The sequence below is a fragment of the Podarcis filfolensis genome, assembly GCF_964270895.1.
Source record: "Podarcis filfolensis genome assembly, chromosome: 3".
Lineage (NCBI taxonomy): Eukaryota > Metazoa > Chordata > Lepidosauria > Squamata > Lacertidae > Podarcis > Podarcis filfolensis.
In genome coordinates, this window is record NC_139606.1 from 26695972 (window position 1) to 26723072 (window position 27101).

General features: G+C 41.1%; 1 protein-coding gene across 4 annotated transcripts in view; it reads left to right on the forward strand.

Moving 5' to 3' along the window:
* The window catches only part of SNTG2 (syntrophin gamma 2), a 203763-nt gene that overhangs the window by 133283 nt on the left and 43379 nt on the right, over nt 1-27101 (forward strand). For all 4 annotated transcript variants that reach the window (XM_083607298.1, XM_083607296.1, XM_083607297.1 and 1 more), the window contains exons 8-10: nt 2039-2130; nt 10408-10535; nt 19301-19430. In XM_083607298.1, coding sequence (XP_083463424.1) covers nt 2039-2130; nt 10408-10535; nt 19301-19430 — 350 coding nt within the window. The remainder of the gene's footprint in view (nt 1-2038; nt 2131-10407; nt 10536-19300; nt 19431-27101) is intronic.

Consider the following 27101-nt stretch of genomic DNA (forward strand, 5'->3'; position numbering starts at 1 on the left):
ATACTACAAACGTTTGAGCAGGTTATTAAAATCTATTTATTTTAGTCTCCCTTCACTTCATTGCTAGACAAGCTTATAAATCTTAAAATAGCTTTCTATGTCTGCAGGATTATTTTATTTTTTAAGTTGACTATGTTTTTTAATTATTGTTAATGCTACTGCTATTGCAATATATATATATATTTATACTGTGTCTTTATGCTGTGCGAACCACATGGAGTGGGCTATGCCCCCCAAAAAACTGGCATACAACTAATTTTTATACAAACAAATAATAGAGTGTCCATGTGAGAATCGGAGACAGTGCTTTTTTTCTAGAAAAATAGGTGTCAGTACTCACCATGAAGTTGTTCCAGTAAGTGTCACACTTTTTAACCATAAAGGGAGGTGGAATGAGATGCTGGTACTACGTACCCTTGAGTACCCCCTGGGGACCTTCCGATCAGATCCCTCTCTCTCTCTCTCTCTCTCTCTCTCTCTCTCTCTCACACACACACACACACACACAGAGAGAGAGAGAGAGAGAGAGAGAGACTGACTGACTTTTGATCCATCTAGCTTAGTACTGTCAATCACACTGACTGGTAGTGGCTCTCCAGGGTTTCAGACAAAAATCTTTTCCCTGCCATAGCTGGAAATAATAATAATAATAATAATAATAATAATAATAATAATAATAATAATAATAAATGTCCAGTAGCACCTTATAGAGCAACTAAGTTTGTTCTGGTATAAGCTTTCTTCTTCAGATACACTGAAGCAGAAGTCACCAGACCCTTATATATAGTGGGAGGGTGAGGTGAGGTATTTCTCAGAAGGGTAGTAGGAGTTGGGTTGGGCTCAAACCTGAGACCTTTTCCATGAAAAGATTCATAACTGAGCTGTTTCCTCCCTTGACCGCTTTCTATTGGTAGTGTGGCTCCCCTTCACTGTGCTTATAGGTGGGGAGCTAGAGCATGACAGGAAAGCTAAACTCTTGAGGGAAGAGTTAGAATTGGAGGAAATGAAGGGGTTGTTATGGAGAGGGCACTGCACACACATAAATGGCCAGGGAAGGGCATATGATCCATAACGAAGTCATGCTTGCAAGAAATCAAATACACTCTCTCTCTCTCTCTCTCTCTCTCTCTCTCTCTCTCTCTCTCTGTGTGTGTGTGTGTGTGTGTGTGTGTAAATATGATTAGAAATTAATGTGGAGAAGAAAAGGAATTAACTTTTAAAATGTTTAAATACACCCAGAGGCTCAGCTCATTGAGATTACAGGCTTCTTACACCTCAACCTGGGGTGACTTTTAAGGTTTTGGAAAAGAAGTAGACTAATTAGCTTTCACATAGGAGGAGACTTCTAAGCCAATTCTTAAATCAGTTTGATGTTCCTTACATCACCAGCTGGGTTTCAAAAACTCCTTGGGCAGTTCTTCCTTGAGAATAGTTGATCTCGGTAGCGGCTGGTGGGGCCACGTGGGTGGCGCTGTATTGCTTTCCTGGCTTCAGCACAGTCTAGGCACAGCATTGGGAGAATCACATGTCCACTTGAGCAGCACTGAATGCCATCCCATGCATTTGATTGACATGTGTTTCTGCTGCAAAACTCTGTGATTTCATAAGCTCAGTTAAGAAATTTAGACTACCACCCAATTCATTTTTAATTTTATTTCTTGCTTTCTCTGTCTTTCATGCTAAGAAATGTATAGAACATGGTGGAAACTATTAGAGTTAAATCATATAGATACAGATGATATAGATCTAGATATATATATGCAGTGCTTTTTTCTAAATAAAAATTAGAGGTACTCTCATTTTCCTACTCATATTGAAATACTGCCCCTCAATGAGGCCAAACTTAGACTCACAAAATGTTAGGGGTATGTGTACCCCTGCATCCCCCCAGAAAAAAGCACTGTATTTACAGTATGATGTAGATATTTGGATGAACTCACCATTTTATACACTGCAATCCTTCTTCAGTCATGTGCATTAACTTTCCACTGATGAAAACAAATTATAACACTTTTTAAAAAAATATGCTGCATTTTAGGCTCCCCTGGACCATCAAGTGATCACAGCAGTGGCACGTCCTCCCCTCTCTTTGACAGTGGTTTACACTTAAATGGAAACTCAACAAATACAGTAAGTGGCTTATACAACTTTGCCTAGTTGCACGTGTAGTTTATGTGACTTGACTTTCAGGAGAACAAATGTGGCTTATGCCATTTAACAAATTTCAAGAATGTTTCTTCTAGTACCATATAACGGTCTGAGTAGATCATGTTGGTGCAAGAGGACTCGATTGGAGTTTACTGTATCAGAACTCTTTGAATAGTTGAGAAAACGTTCAGGGGGAAATTGTTCAAAGATTTGGAGTGAGGTGTCATTAAAAGAGGAGCAGAAGAAGGAGAAGGAGAAAGAATATCACAGGGGCCAAGCATGCAGTGGAGAGAATGGGTATACTTTACCAAGGCCTGGTGATTCAGGGGTAGGGGCAGCCCAGGCTGAGACCCAATTAGCAAGTGGAGAAGAAAGCACACTAAATTTAAAAGACATTGCCTTTCATATATCAATGTAAAGGACTCTTCTGTGTTCAGCTCCATTGCATTTGAGAAGCCAGATATAGGTGAACACACACACACCCAGAGAGAGAGAGAGAGAGAGAGAGAGAGAGAGAGAGAGAGAGAGAGAGGGACGGAATAGAACTGGAGCAAAAATACTTCATATTTTATCTGGCCCTGTAGAAAAGTCACAACCTTCCTTCATCAGAAACAAAAAGATTTGAACAAGTGGAAGATGTCTATTTCCCCAAGATCAAAAGCCAAGATTTCAAATGCCTGGAAATGAAAGTGGCTTCAGCTTCTAAGGTGGTTTGTTGAAAGCACAAGCATGAGGCAGCATTTATCAGATTGATCTGTGATCAAATGGTCAGATAAGGAGGTTTAGAAATGTCAGTTACCAGCAATATTTTCCCCCCCTAGGAAATGTCATCTGTTCAGTGAAATGGTGCAGTATCTTTTGTTTCATGTACATTCTTTCCCCCCAGAATTGACCCAGGTTTTTTTAAAAAAAGGAAAAAGAAACAGAGCACCTTGTTGCATTTTCAGAGTTTATCACACCAGGTCCTGTATTGACCTGATTCTTTAAGAATGTGAATATTGCTTAAGCTGTATTTTCATTTCAACAGCTGTAAATATGATACTGATATCTATGTAGACTAGGCATATTTTTTGTCTAATAATGACAAATCTGAAATGGAAATCCTCCCAAACTACTTATCTGGTCCTGTCAGCTAGCTGGTGCCTGAAGAATAGCTGGTGTACTGAAATCTCACTTCCAGTTTTCCACCAGATGCACAGAAATTCAAAAACAGTTGTTGTAAAGACAGGCATCTGATATTAAACCACTTTGCAGATATCAGTAAGTCTAGTGAGGATGCATCAGATAGTCATATTCCTTTTGTTTTGAACAATCCCAGAAGTAAAGGGGAAACTTCAGTGGTACCATGGACAGCTCCGTGGAAACCTCAAGCTGGAGATTCTGTAAGCCATGGGTAGGTAAACTAAGGCCCAGGGGCCAATCACTTTCTTAATCTGGCCCACAGACGGTCCAGGAATCAGCATGTTTTTACATGAGTGGAATGTGTCCTTTTATTTAAAATGCATCTCTGGGTTATTTGTGGGGCCTGCCTGGTGTTTTTACATGAGTGGAATGTGTGCTTTTATTTAAAATGCATCTCTGGGTTAATTGTGGCACAGAGGAATTCGTTCTTCTTTTCTTTTCTTTTCAAAATATAGTCCAGCAAGGTCTGAGGGACAGTCGACCGGCCCCCTGCTGAAAATGTTTGCTGACCCCTGCTATAAGCACAGAGCTCAGATGTTGCTTCAGCAGCTGACATTCTCAGACGGAGTCTTAATTAGGAGTTGCAGCTCTACCTCAGTTGCTAACTCTGTCCACATTTATTTTCAATATTTCGATAAGTCAGTTCCTATAAAGGGGTCTGCCTGCCTTAGCAGTTACAGAGTGGATTAATTGTGGTTCACTAGGGCAGAGTCCTTTGAGTCAGGGGCAGGCAATGTGACGCCTTTAACTGAAGAAGTACTAACCCAATTGTTGCCTTCCCCTGTGCTGTATGTATATGTACATATACAAACACACACACTCACAACATAGTTTGAGAAAACATCGTTTAGGTAGTGTACACAGTCATGAGCTTAGCACAGGCAGACAACTGCCTGTACATGATGAGAGGACTACTGAGTCTAAAGCTAGGGTGTGATGCTTCTTCAGGCGGCCTGGCTACCCCATATGAATTGTAATCACTATACAGAAAACATGGTTGTATTTGTTGTGTATCACCTGCAGGAGCCATAGAGGAGGTTTGTGGGGGCACAGAAAACCCCTGAAATTCTTGATACCTGAAACTTGTTGGGTAGAATTTAGCAGTGGGAGTTCTATTATCAGCACATACTACTTTAGCAGTTTATGAAAATCTTGGGTATCTTATTTGGAATTTCTACATTATTGGCACCATAAACTTTTATGGTTAAAGGAGAGCTTTGTCAAAGGAGTTGTTGGAATGAGCTGAAACCATGAAGGATGGATTTCACTGAGATCTGCAATTCTGTGGAAGGTCAACTGTTTTGCATGTAAAATGTCTCAGGTACAATCCGTGGAATCTCCAGGTAGTACTAGAAGAGACATATTAAATCTTGGAGCGCCGCTGCCAGTCCATGGAGATTAGAGAGTATGGACCAATGGTCTGCCTCAGTAGCAGGCAGCTTCCTGTGTAGCAGGTGACCACAGAACAAGTGAGGGATATAGAACTGCAAGGGAGAAGATGTCAGATACAGTGGTACCTCGGGTTACATACGCTTCAGGATTACATACGCTTCAGGTTACAGACTCCGCTAACCCAGAAATAGTGCTTCAGGTTAAGAAGTTTGCTTCTGGATGAGAACAGAAATCGTGCTCTGGCGGCGCAGCAGCAGGAGGCCCCATTAGCTAAAGTGGTGCTTCAGGTTAAGAACAGTTTCAGGTTAAGAACAGACCTCCGGAATGAATTAAGTACTTAACCCGAGGTACCACTGTAATATTCTGGAAAGGAGCAAGAGTCACAAGGCTGTGTGAGGAAAGGCTGTTAAAGACATGGAACTACAGGGGAGAAGTTTGTACTGAGCATAAATTGGAAAGGATGACAATCAAAGCTTTGAAACCTTGACATTCAGCGCTATAGCCAGTGCTATAAGCCCAGATGTGGAATGGTTGAAAGGAGTGCTGGGATCAAGATGTGAAAAGGAAAAAGGCCAAAGACAGACAGATGATTAATAGTATTCAAGGTGAGAGAAGAGAGAATGAATCAAAGGGGATCATACAAAGATTTAAGGACTTGGAGACCGGTTGCCTCTCTGAAACAGGGCAGGAAAGACACCTGTGGACACAATGTTCAATGGAATTTAAAAGTAAAATGTTTATTCACAGGAAATGACCAGGATTTCTTTTCAAAAGTCCGGGGGGGGGGAGAGAATACTGTTCAGGCACCGACAAACAATTATTGTGCATACCGAAGAAATGCTATGATTAACTGTATTTAAGGTTATTATCAAGAATAGGCGCTGATATTCAGGATGGGTTTGTGTCTGCTACAGATGTTTTGAGCTCGATAGAAATACTGGTTTTACAGAAACGGCACAATTATAAAAAAATTCCACACTTCTGCAAAGGCTTCCACTTTTCAAGCAAAGCAAATTGAATGAATGGCTAAATTGGCAGTGAAGGCTATCAACGAAACAAAGGGAAAATATGAATACAACATAAAAATTAGTCTATATTAGCTATAGAGTTATGTGAATATTATACATATCCCTGTCATTTCTTTTGTGTTTTAAAAACTTCCTTCACTATTTAATTTTTTAATATAAACCATTTTAATACAAACAGAGATTCAATCGGATTCCCCCCTTTTTTTAAAAAAAAAGCTTACTTTTTAATCAAGGATATTAAAGGCCAATGTGTTAACAATAATTTATTCCCCTGATCCAGAAGAAGCAGTGAACACCCAGAAGAAGGCTGTGTCTAGAAATACAGGAAACTGCCTGTGTTTCTGCTCTTAGTCCATCTGGTTCAGTGTTGTCTACACTGGTGGACAGTGAAGGCCAGGCAGGGCGGCTTTCTCCTAGCGCGGAGCTCACCGCCCGGCTTTCTCCCGCAGTGGAGCCCACCACCCATACCCGGCATATAAGACGACCCCCGACTTTTGAACCTCTTTTCCAGGGTTAAAAAGTCGTCTTATACGCCGGAATCTACGGTATTTTCAATATACTCAGCAAAAGATTTCCACTCCTAGGAATCTGAATTTCTAATGTATGGCTATGTGTTGATTCTTCCATCCAGAGGCAGCCTTAATTGGAGCTTTATAAATTACTAAAAACAAGATAAGGAATTTGTTCGCTTTTTTTCTCTATAGAGCTTCACAGTCATTCACAGAACTAAAACAGAAACTTGCCCAAGTACTGCAAATCATTTGTCATAAGAATATGAAAAGCTGACAGCTCTAACCGACTGTGATCCCATGAGTTTCTTTTCTTCATCTTCGTGTAAGCATTAGGCACATTGCTGCAGAAAGGATGTCTGATTAGTTCTGCTACTTTTTAAAAAAAGTTTTATTGTTTTTGCAAGAACTGGTTGCTTCACCCTTGCTGAAAAACTTGTTGTGTTTCTCTTTCTGTTTTGAGCAGTGTGCCTTTTGCTTTTGCTTTGTTTTGTTTACTTGCAGGGTCCCTCTTCTCTCTCTTTTCCACAATGCCTTGACCACAATCGCTTCATATATAAACACAGATTCCAACTTTTCCCAATAGGCCACTCCTAGTTAAAGTTTGTATCAGAATCTTGCTGAAATTTACAGCAAGGTGGCCACCAATTGTCCATAGAAGACCCTTGGAATTTACCTGTGTTATGACCCATGACACAACATTGCTCCAGAGGCATTCTGAGGTAGAAATGGTAGCTGCTTCAACCAAGAGAAAGTGTTCTGCCACTGCCACAAGCAGAGGCTGAATGAAGGTGCCAGATTCAGGGCAAATAAAATAAGGTGTTTCTTCATGCAGTGCACTGTTGATCTTTGGACTTCAGTGCCACATGGTGCCATGGTGTCCATTGGCCATATAAGGGAATTTGGCTATACATGGGAATTCGTGGAGGAGGTCTATTGATGGCGGCTAGCCATAGAACCTCCAGATTCAGAAGCTGTGTACAGTGTCAGTTCCAGGTTTTGGGGGGTCCTTGGATGACTCACCTTTCATGGATCCCTCTCCCTCAGTCAGTCTACCTTCTCACTGTTGCAAGACCAGGTGGCTCCTCCTATAGTAGGGAGCCTTGGGAGATGCCCATCCATACAAACCGTTGATGTTGGCCCCAGCAGCATGGCTGAATACTAGTTGATGGGGTGGGCACCCAATGGGAATTTACTGTTGCCTTCATGTTGTGCTTGTTGTTGGTTGAAAAACTGAGCAGTTGTGTTAGTTTTAATGTAAAGCTAAATTCAAAATAGCTGAAGATGAAGAAGAGTTTGGATTTGATACCTGCTTTATCACTACCCGAAGGAGTATCAAAGTGGCTAACGTTCTCCTTTCCCTTCCTCCCCCACAACAAACACTCTGTGAGGTGAGTGGGGCTGAGAGAAGTGTGACTAGCCCAAGGTCACCCGGCAGCTGCTTGTGGATGACCCAGGCAGCCAGGAATTTCATGTGAAAAATTGTTGCCAGAAACTCCATCTTTCACTGAAGGGTGACTTATCACTCACTGTTCCAGGGTGGATTGAGGAGAGCCAGAGAAATCTCTAGCCCTTGTGTGTATCACCTCTCTGGTCACACAGCTTTGTTGAATTTGTATCTCCTGGTAGCATAAAATGGGGCCAAGCTGCATGTTACATACAGTTGCCTATAACTCTGTCCTGCTTTTCTGTCTGCATGAAAATACATGGGAACTGCTCACCATGTAACTGTGGAAAAAATATCACTCTCTCTTAGCCAAACCTATCAGAGCCCTTGTTATTCTTGTGTAAATGGTGGTACCCTGTTGAGCCCCTGTCTCCAATTTTGACAGCCAGTCATTTCTGCATGGACTGACTCTCTGGAGAAATAAAGACACCGAAAGCTTCATGTTTGACTAGGTGAATTCATTTAATTTTAAGTCTGGATATTTATTTTAGCTTTACTGAGCAAAAACATTTCCCTTGACAGGAGGCGTTAGTTTCAAGGAATGACAATTGAGCATTTTCATGAGTCCTGTGTTGCTAATCGTTTAAATTCTTGTAGCAAAGGGATCTCAACTGTTATTTGGGATGTAACGTTCTGTCCCCTTTGAAATGGATTTAATTGCCTGACATGTGTATGGATACATTTCTTTCGTGCTACTTTCATTATTTCAGTGTTAATTATCTTCAACTCGGATGAAAGTCGAAGAGGTTGGATATAAATATTGATTCATATATTAAGTCAGAGACTATGCCCTGCTGTTAAACAAACCAAGATCTGTAATACAAAGCCTCTCTTCTTCCAAGAGTAAAAAGTAAAAAAAAAAGTAAAGTAAAGTAAAAAAAAAAGTTCAGGATGGAAACTGTTAGAACAGTTGCACTTCTGTCACTGCTGATGTCATGTGAGATGCATTGTGCTTGTTTCCCAACTGTGATGGAAGAGCAGAAGTTCCTCTTAAATCATCGTGGGTGAAATTCTGAAGCAGGGCAATCTGTGAGATGATGTAGACACAATGCAACACTACACTGATGTATTTGTGACAGTGGGCCAGTGCAGGGTGCCTGGAGCAAGTAGATATGCAAGATCTACCAGGACAGAGGAACAAATATTAAAATTATATAGCTGGTATAAATTAAGTAGAGGCTTGTATCCTGAGATGTGTGTGTGTTGTATTACGGATGGATTAATAAGCATGTTTATTAATCTGAAGCACAATAAGTATTTCATAGTGTGCAATTGCTATCACCTTTCTACTTAGTACTACTTAGTGCAATTCACTGAATGAATAATACATTTCATGATGTGTCACTTTTTTCTTGCTGAGTGTCAGGCTCTCTCATGTGGCAAAGTGAAGAACAATGCAATGGCAATGACTTTTATGTAAAATGTGAAAATGCCTGCTTTGCTGCACTCCGAGATCTTTGAATATGCCACATTTCATCAATCGTCTTCCCAGCCATTAATTGCAAGACTTTTCATCATTATAAAGCTGGTGAATCAACAAGGTCCCTCTTTGAATACTGGAACTTTTAGGATTGAGCAAACTAAAATGAAATAAATTGATGATCTGTTGTTACTGTACATTCTGACTTGTGCCAATTTACAGGACATATTGTCTGTTTCTTCAGTGGCTAATGCCAGAGTATTTCTCATGAAAACACCTTATTCGCTTGATTCTTTCTTAGCTGGCAAGCTTAGCAATACTTTTGCAATTATTTGCAAAACTTCAGGCACCAGTGGGAATAGTGCAGCTTCTTAAATTGCTATCAGCTATGAAGCAAACACATGATTAGCACACTCATTATCTCTGAGGGGTGCTGTTTTTGGAGCTGGAACCACTAATTGAAAGAAAGTTTTGACTGAAGGAGCATGGAGATATTTGACCCTTGCTTTCAAAAATGGACACATAACATCTTGCAGGAATTGAAACAAACTCTACCAATGAAATGCCAATATTGGTGTTTGTTTCTGTGTATCTGATTATATACTTTTGTACTAAATAGTGTCTAGTACCATGCCTCGTCAGAACAAGTTATTTCAGATTTGATCTGTGCAAGTTTTGTTTATTTACAAGGCAGTTAATATGATTTGTCTTTGCAGAGGTTACATGTAGTTTCATGTTCTTAAATGCAGTAAATAAGGAAACAATAATTTGTTGCAAAGCTCATGGTGTGCCCATGAAGAACTTTGCATTCATAGTTCCTTATATCAAGATAGACATGCACATTTTCTCTTATTTATCTCTGAAATTGAAAAAAAAAACTGACAAGGTACAGTGTTTTGCAATCACATTATCCTCTTTCTTTATTGTACTTTTGAAGTAAATAAGACTTCTGAGAGGTCTGCTACATGTAAATTAGCATTATTTATCACTTAAACATTATGTTGTCATGTGTAAGGCTTATGCTTTTAACAGAAATAAAAGCAATGTTACCACTGCACAAATAATAGGGGAGAAAATGAGCTCAGACAGCTCACAAATGTTCCATTTTTACATAAATTATTGTTTTTTGTGTTTTTTTCATGCACTCTGAATTTCCCAAACAATGATATTACTCTGCCTTATTAGTTTTGAGAAAGGGCAAATCCACAGATAAATATTCATGTTTCCTACAGGGTGTGATCTAGTAGACTGTGCTTACTGATTCTCATTTATTCTATACAGGCGCCATCATCACCTTCTTCACCCATAGCTAATGAACCAAAATATGAGAAGCGCTGGCTGGACACCTTATCAGTTCCTTTGTCGATGGCCCGAATCTCGAGGTACAAAGCTGGAACAAATAAATTAAGGTTTGTAATCTGAAAAAGAGTTAGGTTACATGATTTGCATCTTGCTCCTCGCAGCCAAGGGACTGGCTGCTTGAAAATGTATGGAAGAAGTCTGTGGGCTGTATTCAACTAACATTTCCTCCTATTGGAATCAATGGACCTAAGTTTGTCACGGCCATTAATTTCAGTGGGTCTACTCTTGAGTAAAAGTCGGTTGACTACAACCGTACGGGACGTTTTTCTCTCAACAGTCATAATATGTAATGAAAAAAATATTCCAACAATTGATTCCAAGCTCACCAAGAAAAAGAAGCCGGGCTGATGGCTTGTAAGCACTGGGAAAATCCAGCTGGAGTTCATTTGTTTCTTTTTTTACATTTATGATCCTGCCACTTACTCTCAAAGCTCGGGGCAGGTAACAATTATGACCAGACTAAAACCGGCAAACTGTAAATGAGAGCTGAAGTCCCACCTCTACCCAATTTAACCACCCCTCTTCCACAACCCAAACCTTAAATGTCCATTTGTTTCTCTGCAACGGCATCATATCCCGGAATCCCTTTGGAATCTGCGTTGAACCAGAAAGTGGTCAAGCTTTCATAATGATAATAATATTATAATAATTTATTATTTGTACCACGCCCATCTGGCTGGGTTTCCCCAGCCACTCTGGGTGACTTCCAACAGAGATTAAAAATACATTAAAACATCAATCATTAAAAACTTCCCTAAACAGGGCTACCTTCAGATGTCTACTAAACGTCAGGTAGTTGTTTATCTCTTTGACATCTGATGGGAGGGCGTTCCACAGGGACGTTCATCACGTCCCTTTATTTGTGATATGGGAACACCCATACTGCATTACCTTTGCATCAGATGAAGAATTCCTCATAAAGTGGGGTGACATAATACCCCTCCGTACTATCTGGAGTTTCTGCCGCTATCTACAAAATCTTTTAAAATCTCCCTTCAGTGATTCTCTTTGCTTGTTTACATTTGTTGGCTCACAATGTAAGTAAGTCCCTCTGGCTTAAACTCTTTCATAGCCCCCCTCCAACACACACAAACACATTCATTTTCCCTGTATTTCCCTACACACACACACACACACACACACACACACACACACAAAATAACAAACCCTTTCAACATTCCTATGAGGAAAAGTTGCAGCATTGGGGGCTTTTTAGTGGAGAGAAAAGGTAGATAAGAGCAGCAGAAGTGTATAAAATTATGCACGGCATAATAGGTGATAGCTCCCATGTATTGTGAATTATTTTGAGGGAAAAGAAGGGGAGGGGAAGCATTGTTTATAAAGTGCAAGGAATATTTATGGAGGTTAATGAAAATGCAATCCTAACCCCTGGCCGGCAGCAGCGTTGCTTATTGGAACAGAGAAGCCAGCATGGAATTCACAGTCCTGGCATTTGCATTCTCCAGACACTTGTGGGCAGGGGAGAAAATGCCCCTGCACTGAGAGGTTGTGTTTGCCATCTTTTAACACTGAAAGCACACGCAAAACAGCCACAAATAAAGCTTTTCTCGCTGTCTCTCTACATTAGGCAGTGAGCAAGCAACATAAAATGACCCTACTAGTCTTAGTCATTTTTCTCATTCTGATGCCTGAGATAGTGATCTATTTTTTGGCATTCTCGCTATCTCATTCTAAATAATCTTTTATTTTCTTCAAATATTCCTGACAGGTTCCAGATTTCTGCACACAATACAGATTGCTTGTCGTAAGGTTATAGCCTTATCTGATCCCGGGTGCTCCTCCATCTCTGTTGTTCACCTTAATCTTTTCTATAAACTTACATCTTGTCAGTATCTTTGACACCATTGATTATAACATCCTATTGAACTTTCAAGACTTGTTTCTCACTGATAGGCATTATGCTGCTGAGAGGCACGTATTGTTTCTCGGACATCTGTTCAGCTAATGGGAAGAGACCAGTACATTTTTAAAGTGAACGAAACACATTATTAATTCCATGCTGTTCTTTACACATGCACACCCACCCACTCACATATATTTACACCATCTATATAAACTTTGGGTGATATCCATTGGGTGCTTGTCCCTTGATTTAAATGAGCTGATCTGGTATAGGAAGGAAATACTCTGCAGTTTCTGCTTTTCTTTTGCAATGTAACTGAGCTGTATCCATTATGGTGAGATACCAGAAAAAGACAAAAAAACATTAAAGAGCTTAGGACCCTCTGGAGAATCCTATGGCCAAATCCCATGTATGGCAAGGAAAAGGCACAGCTTTTGGGTCTAGTAAAAGCATAAAGAGAAGTCCATACCCTTATGGTATCTGCCCAGGGAAGATCTCTGCAAGAAAGAAGCCAGGATAGCAGCCCCCACTGCAACAGGAGGGGCATTGCTAATGAGTGATATGCCAACTCGATGCACCCTCAATCCACCTAGTCAGAGACTTTCTGCCCCAGTGATGCCTTCTGGGGGAAAAACACAGAAGGAGGCTTTCTATAAGCCAATGCCCTGCAGGGAAGATCCTGTTCAAGAAAGTCTCCTGCAGCTCTGCCTCCTCTCCTAACAACCTGTTCCTCCGTAAAAGTACCAACTGAAATGAATTATGCAGCAGGAGAGCTTGCCCTAACTAGACTGTCTGTACACAGCCTTTGCACATCACTGAAGGGCTGCTTCCATGATAACTGACCTTGCATGTGTGATTTACGAATTCTGCAGCCCTCAGCGCTCTCTTCCTGCGACTTTATCACACGATAAACCAGAGAGGAAGTGAAGCATAGTAAAGTGAAACTATAAATAGCAGCAATTATGCTGAAGTAATGAATGTGTGACCAAGCAAAGGTATAATTTCCTTTGTCGTTATTCATGTTATTTTACTGCAGGACAAAAAGGCATTTGCGTTAAGTGCAATTTTCGCGATGATCTACCCAGAAATCAGCATGAAATAAAACAATATCCATCATTGGTATATCCGTTATGTACTGTTACTAAGCACAGGAATTTGTACACTTACCCATGTGCAAGTGCAGCGTTACACTTTTAGTTAGCTGTATTCCTAATTGCCATGACTCTTAAGCCTGGCTTAGCTTGTTGTCCAAAGGTGAGATCACAGTTAACCTTTCTCCTACTTAACCATGGTCTATAGCCAGAGAACAAACATTGGCTACAGATCATAGAATCATAGAGTTGGAAGGGACCCTAAGGATCTATCCTAACTGCCTGCAATGCAGGAATATGAAGCTGTCCCACACAGGGATCGAACCTGCAACCTTGACATTATCAGCACCATGCTCTAACCAGCTGAGCTATCCTGGTTAAGGAGAAGAGAGCTTAACCACAGTCCTAGTTTTGGATGACACACTACGTCAAACCTTGGCTTAGCGATATTGCCAAGGGCTGGACTGGATTGCTGCATTTGGCTCCCAGGTCTGACAATATATTTTATAACACTTCTTCCATTGGTGGCTTATTTCTATCACGCAAGCAGAAAGTGCTCAGCCTAAAAACTCTGAACTTAACGTTAGCAACTTGCCTCTCTTTGTCCTTTTCTAACAATGCAGGTATGTTTCTACACGCCTTTTCCCTTTCCTTTCATGTTCTATCAATTGATACAATAAAGTGCTAGCTTAACGAAAGCTAACTTCAAAGCGAGAATAATTGTTGCAAAGGATATTAGGGTAGATCACCTACAAACAATTACCATTTTGAAAAGCAGGCTTTGAAACAAATTATACAAGGCATGTTTTGATCTTAACAATTTCATAGTACCAAGGTCTAATCTGCCAATTAATGTGCTGTTTTTCATGTTCTTTCTGTGGAATAAACTGATTTTTTTCATACCGACCTGCATCTCAAAGACCTTAGATGCCTGGTTCACTTCTCCAGTTATCGTGAAGCTGAAACCTGATATTTTAAGATATGTATCTGGGCAGTAAACAGTCCTCTTGCAAGATCATGCAACAGCTCTTATTACAAAATTTGTAATTTATATTTTCTGTTTGGCTAAACTGTGGAAATTCTGGTACCTGAGCTAATGTAACATTAGCTCTGAGGCAAATCAATATTGCCTGGCCTGATTTTGTAAGAAATCTTGCCATAGCACAGCATTGGGTCCCTTGCTTCCCCGCTTTGATCCTGAATTTCCTTGCGGCATTTTACTGTTTTAAGTTGCATATGGACCATTTAATCAAGCACCCAAACTGGCTTACATGTTTGCTCAAAGTAAATGAATGAGCGCTTTCATTACATGAATAAAACAAGCCAGAGTTAGAGTTAATGTTAAATATTGACTACAGCCATGGTCAAGAACTCAAGGCCTGATGATAAACTATTTGAGAATTCAGCCGTTCCCAGCAGAATTTGTTGAGAAAGAAGTCAGATATGTACAGTGGTACCTCGGGTTACATACACTTCAGGTTATATACACTTCAGGTTACAGACTCCCCTAACCCAGAAATATTACCTTGGGTTAAGAACTTTGCTTCAGGATGAGAACAGAAATCGTGCAGCGACGGCACAGTGGCAGCAGGAGGCCCCATTAGCTAAAGTGGTGCTTCAGGTTAAGAGCAGTTTCAGGTTAAGAACAGACCTCCAGAATAAATTAAGTTCTTAACCTGAGGTACCACTGTATTCTCATCAATGAAGTTTAAGATACCAAGGAATGTTCTGATGAGAAAATATGTATTGAACCTCTTTGGGCAACAAGATAATGCTGATACTGTCATATCTGAGGGCTTTTAAGTACATTAGTGTCAAAATTTTGTTGTTTATTCGAATTGCCCAGTTCCTGCTTTACATGGGATGGTAATACCCTTTGCAAAAGACATAATTTGTATTTGTTTAATTTTATTTTGTGTCCTTTGGTCCAAGATACGGTTGTATCTTCAAGGAACATTACGACTGTTGTGATCATATTTCTTAAAAAACCCAAACACACCATAAGAACCAAGCTGGATCAAATCAAGAATCCTGTTTGGAATGCTTCTTTAAGCTTTACAAGCTATGGCATGAGAGCAATAGCTATTTGCTATAACTTCCCTCCAACACCTGGCATTAAATTGTGCACTGCCTCCGAAAAATGGGCTGCATTTTAGCTGCTGGTGGTAATAGCTTTTCCTAGAAATAACATCTTTGAACTGTTTTCAAGTTCTCTGGCTGGATCTTTCACAAGTTTAGAGTATGGTAATGAGAACAGGAAATAATATGATTATAATTGGCAGATGTCAGAGCGGAAGTAGCTCCTTTTCTCTTTTTGTTTTTCTTATTTAGTTTTTGATAGTTTTTTATTAATATTAAATTATATTATTATATGGATGATAAAAAGATTCAAACAGACAAAACATTGATAGAGGATATCTTTGTGGCAGATAGAATAGAGTTGTTGTTTTTCCTGAATGTGAGGCTGAGAAGGGTGGGAGCTGTCTCAGGTGGGAGCTGGGAAGACATAGATCTCTTTGTGAATTGAAGATTAAGATAGAAGGCTGATAGAATATAAAATTTAGTGTTTGTTTGGGTGTGAGTTTTGTTTTTGCTTTCTTTTTGCTTTTCTTCTTTTCCTTTCCTTTCCTTGTTATTATTTTGCTCTCTTTAGATATTAGCTTTCATTGATTTTTTGATTTGATTTTTTTAAGGCAAAGTAATATACCGTATTTTTTGCTCTATAAGACGCACCAGACCACAAGACGCACCTAGTTTTTGGAGGAGGAAAACAAGAAAAAAAATATTCTGAATCTTAGAAGCCAGAACAGCAAGAGGGATCACTGCGCAGTGAAAGCAGCAATCCCTCTTGCTGTTCTGGCTTCTGGGATAGCTGCGCAGCCTGCATTTGCTCCATAAGATGCACACACATTTCCCCTTACTTTTTAGGAGGGGAAAAGTGAGTCTTGTAGAGCAAAAAATATGGTAATTATCACTCATATTTTCTCCTATAGTCCACTTTGATCCTTTGGACATTCACTTTACTAACAGGGGAAATGATTCTCCCTTTGACAATCAACATGATGCAGCTGTTTCAAGTTCTTGCTCAGCTCCTGCAATCTTTCTTAAACTAAGAAGTACCTGAAGAAGTGTGCATGCACACAAAAGCTTATACCCAGAACAAACTTAGTTGGTCTCTAAGGTGCTACTGGACATTTTTTAAATTTATTTCAACTGCGTCAGACCAACACAGCTGCATACCTGTTTCTTCAACTTAGTTACTCTTACCCAGTGCTATCCTTCTAGAAAAAGAGGTGCTGGAACTCACCATGAACACCTCCCTTGTTCTCTTATAATGACAATGGCGCCAGTCTGAAAGGTGCCACCAGCTGAGTTGTGGCTGGAGGGAAAAAGTCCTGCTGCTACAGGATTCTTATCCAGGTTAAGTTACATTAAAATATTTTGCAACCCATTCCAATATTTTCACGATATGACAGAAATTGAACTGATACAGATGTTTTCCTTGGTCATGGGTTTTAAAAACATATGGCTAAAAACAACGTAGGTGCCAATGAAGGGCCAATGCAATATACTGCCACCAACAGTGGTGTGCGGTGACATTTTTGTAGGGGAACAGTTAGGGCTAGAAGCATCAGCTTGCAAAAGCGATGGGGGAGGGGGACGTGAGCATCAAACCTCCCTCCCTAAACCGGGCAGAAACTTCCTGGGCTTTGAGGAGATGCCTGGGCTCTGACAGGAAGCTGGAGCCCTCTTGCTTCCTTCCAAAAGCTGGGCAGGCTTTGGGAAGATGGTGGGAGGGCTCTTAGACCCATCAGAGCATCACACCTCCCTCCCTAAGCCGGGCAGAAGCTTCCTGAGCTTTGGGAAGGTGGTGCCAGGGAACCATTTAGGGGACTAGTCTAGTCCCTGTAGCCCAGTGACCACATGCCACACTGGCCACTAATGAAAAATAAAACAGAGGGGGTGTTTTTACTGGTGGTGGGCAGTAACACTACCCTACAGAGAGTGAAGAATGCTAAAGCCTAGCTCTGAACTGAATTGTAACGACTGTGTATAAATATAGGTCACATTCAAATGGACTTGGGTTCTATAAGCTTACAGTTCTATTGTAGAAATGGCGCTAAGGACAAACCCTTGAAAGTCAGGCCTCGGATCAGATGATTGACCCGAATGTTAATTATTTAAAAGCCCACATAGAGTTATAACAAAAATACAGAAATCCTTATTTCATTTTAATTAATGGTATCGGTGAGTGAATTGTGAAGATGCCCAGTGTCCCTTTTGGAATTATCACTGTGAGTACTGATGCAGTCTAACTTTTTCATGGCATTTTCCTTAGCACAGTAGGAATATGTGGAAGGAGGAGGAGAAGTCTCGCATAGTAACTCACCCTAATGCAATTTATTTAATTCCTTGTTGGCATGCTGCATTTATCTTAATGATAGCTTTACAACCAGCTTGATAGGTCACTGATTTCAGTATGAAGATATAACACCTTTCTCTTGGTATTTCCTGACCCATAAAATGACTAGCCAGGCCCAGATCCAGTTCAGAATTACCAGGCTGCCCAGCCATTTTACTGTCAGTTCAGATAAATTCTGATTCCGTGCCCCAGGGTACCCTGTGGTGTGAACTGTACTAATATGCTTCACTTAAACACAGTAGGCCGCCTGCTCTTTATAGTTAAATTATGAAAGAACAATTACCTGCTGAAGGCTTTCATTTATCCAAGCTATCTGCATGTCTGAATCCCATACATAATGGCTAGTCAGTTTACATATGAATAGTGCCACACTTACTCATGAAGCATAGAAAAATTTTGCATGGGCATGTGCATACATGCAAAAGCTTCTCAAGATTGGAAGAGACTAATTATAATTATATTATTTCCTCTTATTTTAAAAGCAGAAGATTGTAGCCTTGGTCCACCATGCACAATAGCTCAAGATGCCCCAAGTATGTGATTCATGCGTCTGCTTGGCCTTCACCTCTGTTCATGTATCAAGTAGTTTGACATGACCATATCAGATAGAATGTGAGCTATGGGTACAGGAGCTGACTAGTTCTTGAGCTGGAGGCCATGCAGTTTCTCTGCTTCATCTTCTTTTTTAGCTATTTCTGGAAGTACATTTTCTTGCCAACACTGCTCTGAACAACTTGCCGCTCAATCTTCATTTGCCACTCAGCCCACTTTTGCAAACCTTTCCACACACACGATCTGGTTACACAGATGTGTGTCCGGTAATCCAAACAGATTGATTCTTTCATATACTAGTCATAATCTGCCTAAGGGTTTCCTTAAGTAATCTACCTGTTATTATCTCAACGGCCCTTTTATTTGCCATGTAAGGATAAACTGTTACTTTCACCCCCATATTACAGGTGAAACAACTGAGGCTGTAAGCCAGCAGGATGGCAAAGCCCAAGCCACCAAGGGGAGTGTGTAGTGGAGCTGAGATCTGAAGCTGCAAAGGCTGAGCACAAACGTTATGCTCTCAACTACCATGCGAAATTATATCACATGATCCTCTGGCTCATCTGCACGTAGCACTAAAACTGATGTGATGCAGCTCTGAGTTATCTGTCTGTGTAAAATTAGTTTGAAAACTGAAATACATAATAATAATAATAATAATAATAATAATAATAATAATAATAATAATGCTCAAATCCTGTACCTATCTCTCTTCCTTGCACTGTAGTACTGCTGTTTTGATATCTTCATCCCTACCCCCAATCCCACCCCACTCACCATTTATAGTACATGAGGACTAATTTGCAGAGACACCATAAGAAGTAAGGACTAATGGCTGGTATAGCATCCTTGATGGTGTATATATATTTCTTCTTGCTGCAGATCTAATGCATTTGAAGTACTGGCACTCGATGGAGTTAGCACTGGGATACTTCAGTATTGTTCAACCCAGGAGAGTGTTGACTGGCTGAGAGCATTATCAACTAACATCAATGATTTGACACTACAAAATGTATGTTGCTTCCTAGATATTTTTCCCCCTATTTTTTGTTGTTTGGGTTTTGTTTTTGTTTTTTTCCTTAGCGATTCAGAATGATTTTTTCCCACCTGCCAGAGATCAGCGTAATATATTGTTATGTGTTTAAAAAGACATTGATTTCAGGAAGGAGAGGGGGAGAGAAAAGGCACACCTTGTCAAATTTGATGATGCCTTTCAAACTCTCCAAACATTCATTGTGATCAGTCACATTTTATAAAAGGGAGAATTAGAAAATAACAGCCTTTTACATTCCAGGAGGGGTGGTAGTCACAGAGTATATCAGTAAGGACCTGCCTTAAGCTTTGCAGTGCCATTAGTCCTGGGAGCTGCTGCTTTCACTTCTCACATGAATATTTTTTAAATAACAAGGTGAAACGCTTGTAGATTTATGGATGTATACTTTTGTAACCGCTGTCCCTATACTCTCTCATGTACTTAGCTTACTCACTGATACTTTTATGAGCATTCATATTCAGGTCCCTAAACAACATACAGTATTTCATTATTCAAAACCTTTTAAAAAAAAATAAAAATGCTTAAATCGGCCACTTTTATTTTGAAGAAAAAACAACGACCATGGACTGTTTTTCTGGTATGTGCTCCCAATCCAGATCAAGATATCATGCCAATGTCCTACTGGTAAGCCACCCCATCTTTGCCTGCTAATTCCCCTCTATGACCACACCTCTAGAAGCAAAAAAGAAAAGAAAAAACAGAAATAGTAGTCGGGGGGGGGCATGGTTCCCTTATCCAAATTGGGAGCATGTTTCAGATAAGGCCTCATGGTTTCTTCCCCACCCCCACAAATTAGAAGTGTGGATAATTTAACATGTACTTTAGTCCACATAAATGCATGCTGTTCATAGGCATCATCTAGCACTGTGAGAGTGTGGCCTTCCTCTGCTTAACCCTTTCCCACAAACAACCCACAGTCCACCTGTCCCTAAGGACCGCTGTGTCAACAGCTTTAAAAATATCTGATTAACTGGAATGTCTACATAGCTATAGATGCATTCATACCAATAAACAAAAGTCACACCTAATTGCTATAGAGGTTTCAAAACTGCAGCTTCTGCTGACTTCAGGTCTCCTCCTTCAGTTGAAAATACTGATTTTGCAGGTAAATTTGCAAAACCACTATTTTTCTGAGAATCTATGGATTGAATCCAGACTTTGTCTTCTGTGGATAGAACGGCTCCTTCCATCCTCAGAAGGCTTTTTATCTGGCAGAGTGATCCCTTTAGAGCCAGAGGTTACTCCTGTTGATAGATATAGGGTCAGACCACACCTAACATACTGTGTCCTGTTCTGTAAGAAGGATATTGACAAGCTAGAACATATTCAGAGCAGGACAACCAAGATGATCAAGGGTCTGGAAACCAAGCCTTATGAGGAATGGATGAGGGAGTTGGGTATAGTTTAGCCTGGATAAGAGGAGGCTGAGAGGAAATATGAAAGCCATATTCAAATATCTAAAATCCTGTGACATGGAAGATGGAGCAAGCTTGTTTTCTCCTGCTCAAGAGGTTAGAACCTGAACCCAGTGGCTTCAAATTAGAAGGAAGGAGATTCTCTAACTAAAGATCAGGACGAACTTTCTGATGGTAAGAGCTGCTTGACAATGAAACAGACTCCTGTGAGAAATGGTGGACTCTCTTTCCTTGGAGGTTTATATTTATAAGCAGAGGTTGGATGGCCATCTGTCAAGCATGATCTAGTTGAGATTATTGTATTGCAGGAGTTTGGACTACATGACTACCTTCCAACTCTGCCATTCCATGACTTTTGAAGATTCCCTTTTCCCTGAAACTCCCATTCACACTGTTCCAGAAGGTTCCCCCCAGTGCCCTGAAATAATGTTGCACTAATGTGGCAGGAGTAGTGGAGAAGGAGCATAAGGGACTTCCCTTTCCGATCTGGCAGGAGTAAAGTCTGGATCTAACCAAGTGTTTTATGAGCTTTAACTTGATACCTCTTCCATTCTCATGTTTAGAAAGTGCCCTAAAAGATGATTGCATTGACTTCACACAGCTCTGTATAGATTTTGACTTTCACCTTCTGGTTTCACAGAATCTGCTACAAATATCAACTTAGTTTATTTGATTTTCTCTCCCAAACAGTAAGCAGAGAGACTTTATAAAGAAAAGAGTATTCCAGATGTTGCTAACATCTGCTGAGTTTCATGGTGCATCCACACACATGGCAGGGTTTTGTGTGTGTGTGCAGTCTGCTACTAACATTTGTGCAAGGACGTGGCATGCTCCACAGTGCATCTTGTGATTTGTCATTGTAATGACTACAGATAGGGGAGGATTTAATTCACTCTACAATACAAAACAAAGTTGCCTGTTTCTCACCTTCTGGACTTTCCTCCTGGGTTTGGATACAATTGATTGATTGATTGATTGATTGATTGATTGATTGGGTTTCCCTGCTACTTTTCATTCAAATGACTCTCAAAGCAGCTTGCAAACAATAACAATAACAGGACAGAACATAACGGAACATCACAAATACAGCATAAATCATATAAAATAACAAATCATGAATAAGACAATTGCAATCTTTAAAACACAAACAGCAACTAAAAAATAAGCTAAACATCACAGTGTTTGTATTATATAATTAATACGAGCAAAAGTCATATTATATAATTAACAAATCTATACGGCATTCATAATATAAAAAACAATATTTAGAACATTAACCAAATAGCAACTAAATAGGAAAAAAAGCTAAGCGCTGTTAAGGTCATGCACACAGTCTCCACGCTCCCATGACTCGTCATCTTTCACTCTTTTAACTTCAATAAAATACAGTGGTACCTCAGTTTACAAACTTAATCCGTTCCGGAAGTCTGTTCTTAAACCAAAGCAGTTCTTAAACCGAGGCACTCTTTCCCTAATGAGGCCTTCTGCCACTGGTGCCCTTCCACCGTTCGGCTTCCATTCGTAGATCGAGGTAAAGTTCGCAATTTTCTCCCATTGTTTTGGATATATTGTAGTACTCCAATAATTTGGCAAGCCACTCCCTGCTCCTTTTTCAGCTCTTCTGGCTCCACACTGAACATGGAAGGTACACAAAGGAGACCACATATCTATGAACTTTTCCACAGCACTGCTTGCATACAATTTAGCTAGTATCTGAGTTATACCCAGAGAAGTCATGCCCATTAATATAAGTGTATCTGCTCTGAATGTGACTAAAATTAGATGCAAACCCCTTGCATTTTTATGAAGGTGTCAGAAGAGCTCCATGTAGAAATCACAGTGTTTGCTGAGCTAGTTGAAAACGTGTATAAAAGTGGTGGTGCAATATGATGTGCTGTTCCTTCCTGCGTAATTTCATAGAAAAAAGGTGGCTGCTCCCATGTACCTAGGGGGCAGCCATATTTTCTTCCTTACAATGTCCCCGCAAGGCCATCAAGGACGTAAAACGGAATAAAAGATTACTGCCTTCAGAGTGTCATGGGAGCAGGCATCTTTTTTCCTCTTACGGTTACCCAGGAAGGGATAGTATGTCATAACGGCACATCCAGGGCATTTTTTAGACTCATTTTCAATAAGCTCAGCAAGTGCTGGGCTGTCTACCTGCTCCATGGCTGAAAACTGTTGAAAGAAAGTTTGTAGCTCAGTGGTAGAACATCTTCTTTGCATGCAGAAGGTCAAAGGTTGAATACTCCTAGCTAGGGCTAGGGAATAAATAAAAACCCTGTCTGAAACCCTGGGTAGCCATTGCTAATCGATTTAGACAATACTAAACTATATAGATCAGTAGTCTGACTAAGCAAGAGACAGCTTCCTATGTTTATAAAAGAAATGAGAAAAAACGGCCCTCAGACCACCTTGTAAATACTTTAAAAGAAATTAAATTACGTTTTAAAAAATTGAATGCCATGAGAAGCGTGTTAAAAATAAATAAATTAGGATCCCACCCCCAAAAAACCCTGCATGGAAACAAGACAGAAGACACATTTAAAACACAAACCAGATCAGTTCTATTCCATTCATCCCTATTTCTTTATTTTCTCGTGAAAAGATTTGTACATTTTTCAAGAAGTGCAAGCTTTCTGTGAATAAATACCCGTGCAATGTCCATCTACTGTCCTCTTTCTCTCCCTTTATAGGACCCTTTATTATTATTATTATTATTATTATTATTATTATTATTATTATTATTTTATTTTAAAAATATGCTAAATGTGTAGCAGATTTCATTTGTTTGCCCCTTTACTGAATTCCTTTTAGTAGATGCTAAGCCAGTCAAGAATGTGGCTATATCACAATCCCATATTACGGTTTCCAGAAACACACACATAGTCTATCTCTCCCCCCCCCCCCCGCCCCTTGCTTGGTAGGCTATTTTTTTGCTAACTTTATTGATTCAGCAGTTTGGCACCAAACACCTTAAATGTTTGATGCTGTGGGTTTTTTGGGGTGGGGTGGGGTGACGTATTCATGCATGCTGTTTATTTCATATGTACATACAGAGAGAAAGTGTGGGATTGATGCCCGAAGAATCTGGCATCTTTTTTAGAGTAGGAGCAGTTGGTTTAGCTCTGAGACTCTACAGCTGCATCTTGCAGAATGGCTAACAGAACGTTGTTCCAGAGGGAATATTTCTGTGACTGTCTTGTAAAGTTGAATTTAAGCATGTGTGGTAAGTGGGACAGAGGCATATGGTGCCTTCCTGCTGCCTGCCAAATTCTGCTGCCGCTGATAGTGAAATGTTCCTCCCTTCTTCCTCTTTCCAAGTAAGATTCACTCCACTGTGTATACATATGGTATAGTTAAAAATGCGTGCGTGGGTAAGCTTGAACAGGGGAGGAAACATTGCACGTATGCAATATGGTCAGATCCGTGCTAAAATAGGCAAGTATGAAACAGCCTTCGGTGTCAGTTCCACTACAAATATCAGGTCATAATAAAGCTGAGGCTTTTCGCTCTTTTACAGATACGGGAGTTCCAAACAACCTTCTTCATTTCAGTAGAGGCAACAACTCATTGTTTAAATTCCAGAACCAATGAGTGGTTTTGCTGCGCTTATTGAAATGAATGGGGGAAATCCATACATTCCAGAGCTGAATATATCATCATCATCATCATCATCATCATCTATTATTTATACCCCGCCTATCTGGCTGAGTTTCCCCAGCCACTCTGGGTGGCTCCCAATCGAGTGTTAAAAACAATACAGCATTAAATATTAAAAACTTCCCTAAATAGGGCTGCCTTCAGATGTCTTTTAAAGATAGGATAGCTGCTTATTTCCTTCACATCTGAAGGGAGAGTGTTCCACAGGGTGGGCACCACTACCAAGAAGGCCCTCTGTCTGGTTCCCTGTAACCTCACTTCTCGCAATGAGGGAACTGCCAGAAGGCCCTCGGCGCTGGATCTCAGTGTCCAGGCTGAATGATTGGGGGTGGAGACGCTCCTTCAGTTATACAGGACCCGAGACCGTTTAGGGCTTTAAAGGTCAGCACCAACACTTTGAATTGTGCTTGGAAACGTACTGGGAGCCAATGCAGATCTCTCAGGACCGGTGTTATGTGGTCCCGGCAGCCACTCCCAGTCACCAGTCTAGCTGTCGCATTCGTGATTAATTGCAGTTTCTGGGTCACCTTCAAAGGTAGCCCCATGTAGAGCGCATTGCAGTAGTCCAAGCGGGAGATAACTAGAGCATGCACCACTCTGGCGAGACAGTCCGCGGGCAGGTAGGGTCTTAGCCTGCGTACCAGATGGAACTGGTAGACAGTCGCCCTGGACACAGAATTAACCTGCGCCTCCATGGACAGCTGTGAGTCCAAAATGACTCCCAGGCTGCACACCTGGTCCTTCAGGGGCACAGTTACCCCATTCAGGACTAGGGAATCCCCCACACCCGCCCGCCCCCTGTCCCCCAAAAACAGTACTTCTGTCTTGTCAGGATTCAACCTCAATCTGTTAGCCGCCATCCATCCTCCAACTGCCTCCATCCATTCACACAGGACATTCACTGGTTCTGATTTAAGAGGTAGAGCGAGGTGTCATCTGCGTACTGATGAACACCCAGCCCAAACCCCTGATGATCTCTCCCAGCGGCTTCATATAGATATTAAAAAGCATGGGGGAGAGGACAGAACCCTGAGGCACCCCACAAGTGAGAGCCCAGAGGTCTGAACACTCATCCCCCAACACCACTTTCTGGAAATGGCCCAGGAGAAAGGAGCGGAACCACCGTATAACAGTGCCCCCAGCTCCCAGCCCCTCTAGAGGGTCCAGAAGGATGTTATGGTCAATGGTGTCAAAGGTCAGTTTGGTGTGGGTTTTGTTGCTGTTCATTGTTTGTTGTTGTTTTTGCGCTGGAAGTTGCTCGTGGGACAGAGTGGAATATTTCAATGCCCTGCATATCAACGTGTTTCTGAGACCATTCTGAAAGGAGCAGATTCCACTAGAATACCCGTGAATCCTGCAGTAAGCTCTAAAGCAGGGGTGGGCCAAAATTCACCTGACATCACAGTGACATCAGGCGATGCTGCACTTTGAAGCCCCAATTGTTGGGACTTAAAAGCACAGTGTGGGGCTGTTCAGAACCTCTTTCCCAACAACATTACTCAGCAGCATAAGAGTAGCGCTGGGAAGAAGAAGCAGTTTCCATTAAATGGAAAACACTTCCCTTCCTTTGAGCAAGGCTTGCTCCCTCTGCCCATAAGTTAACTGGCGGATGGGAGTGTTAGAATTCCTGCTCCGTGATTGCAGTCATGGGATTTTTGTCTATCACATGACAGTGTATGCTTTGACTCCACAGAGTAGGAAGTGACGGAGACAGGATGTTTGTGTTACTGTGTTCCGTGAAGTGGGACTATTGTCCTTTGTTCTTTCTCTTTGTTGTCTGATGCTAGAGAGAGAGGGAGCCATTTTGCAGTGCTCCGTGTGTGTTTGTATGTAAAGTAGATTAGCCAAAATGCTGAGTTGCTGAGGTCTGTCATGCAAGCTGCGAAGATTCTGCTGATCCCTAAGTTTGCCGATGTCTGTTAGCATCGGTCACTATGATGTTCGGGCAGAAGAAAGCTTTTGAAGCTCCCAAACAAAAGACCAGGAGGGAGAGAACATGCCAGTTGGGCATGTGTCTCTGCCAGGGTCCTACTCGAGTGTAGGACGAGCTCCTGACAGAGAGTGCACCTTGCTGAAGCAAAGGAACAACGCTATGCTCCCAACTGCTCCTTTGATGCCCCACACTTACCTGCCCCATCCCTGGTGTCATGTATGCCATCAGGCATAGGGCAGGTAGCAGTGGCTTCCCCAAAACAGCCCCACAGGCCAAATGGGGAGGCCTGGAGGGTGAAATATGGACCATGTTATTGGAGGTTCCCCCTCTCTTGCTCTAAAGGGACAGGTTGACTTGAAAACAAACATGAAAAAGCAACTCTGCCCCCTTTTCTCATCTCCACTCTAAAGTCATATGAGCCAGGGAGAAGGCTTACCCAGGGTATATAAAGAGAGGCTAGCTAAGCTTCAGAAGGCTGGGAAGCTTCCCAGAGCCAGACACACAACCCGTCCTCCGAAGGCTGAAGCTGCAATAGCACTTTCTGGAGACTGCACAGCCTCTCCCTTGAAACTGTGGGGTTTTTTACAAGCCTATCCTGGAGCTTGCACCTCTTAATAC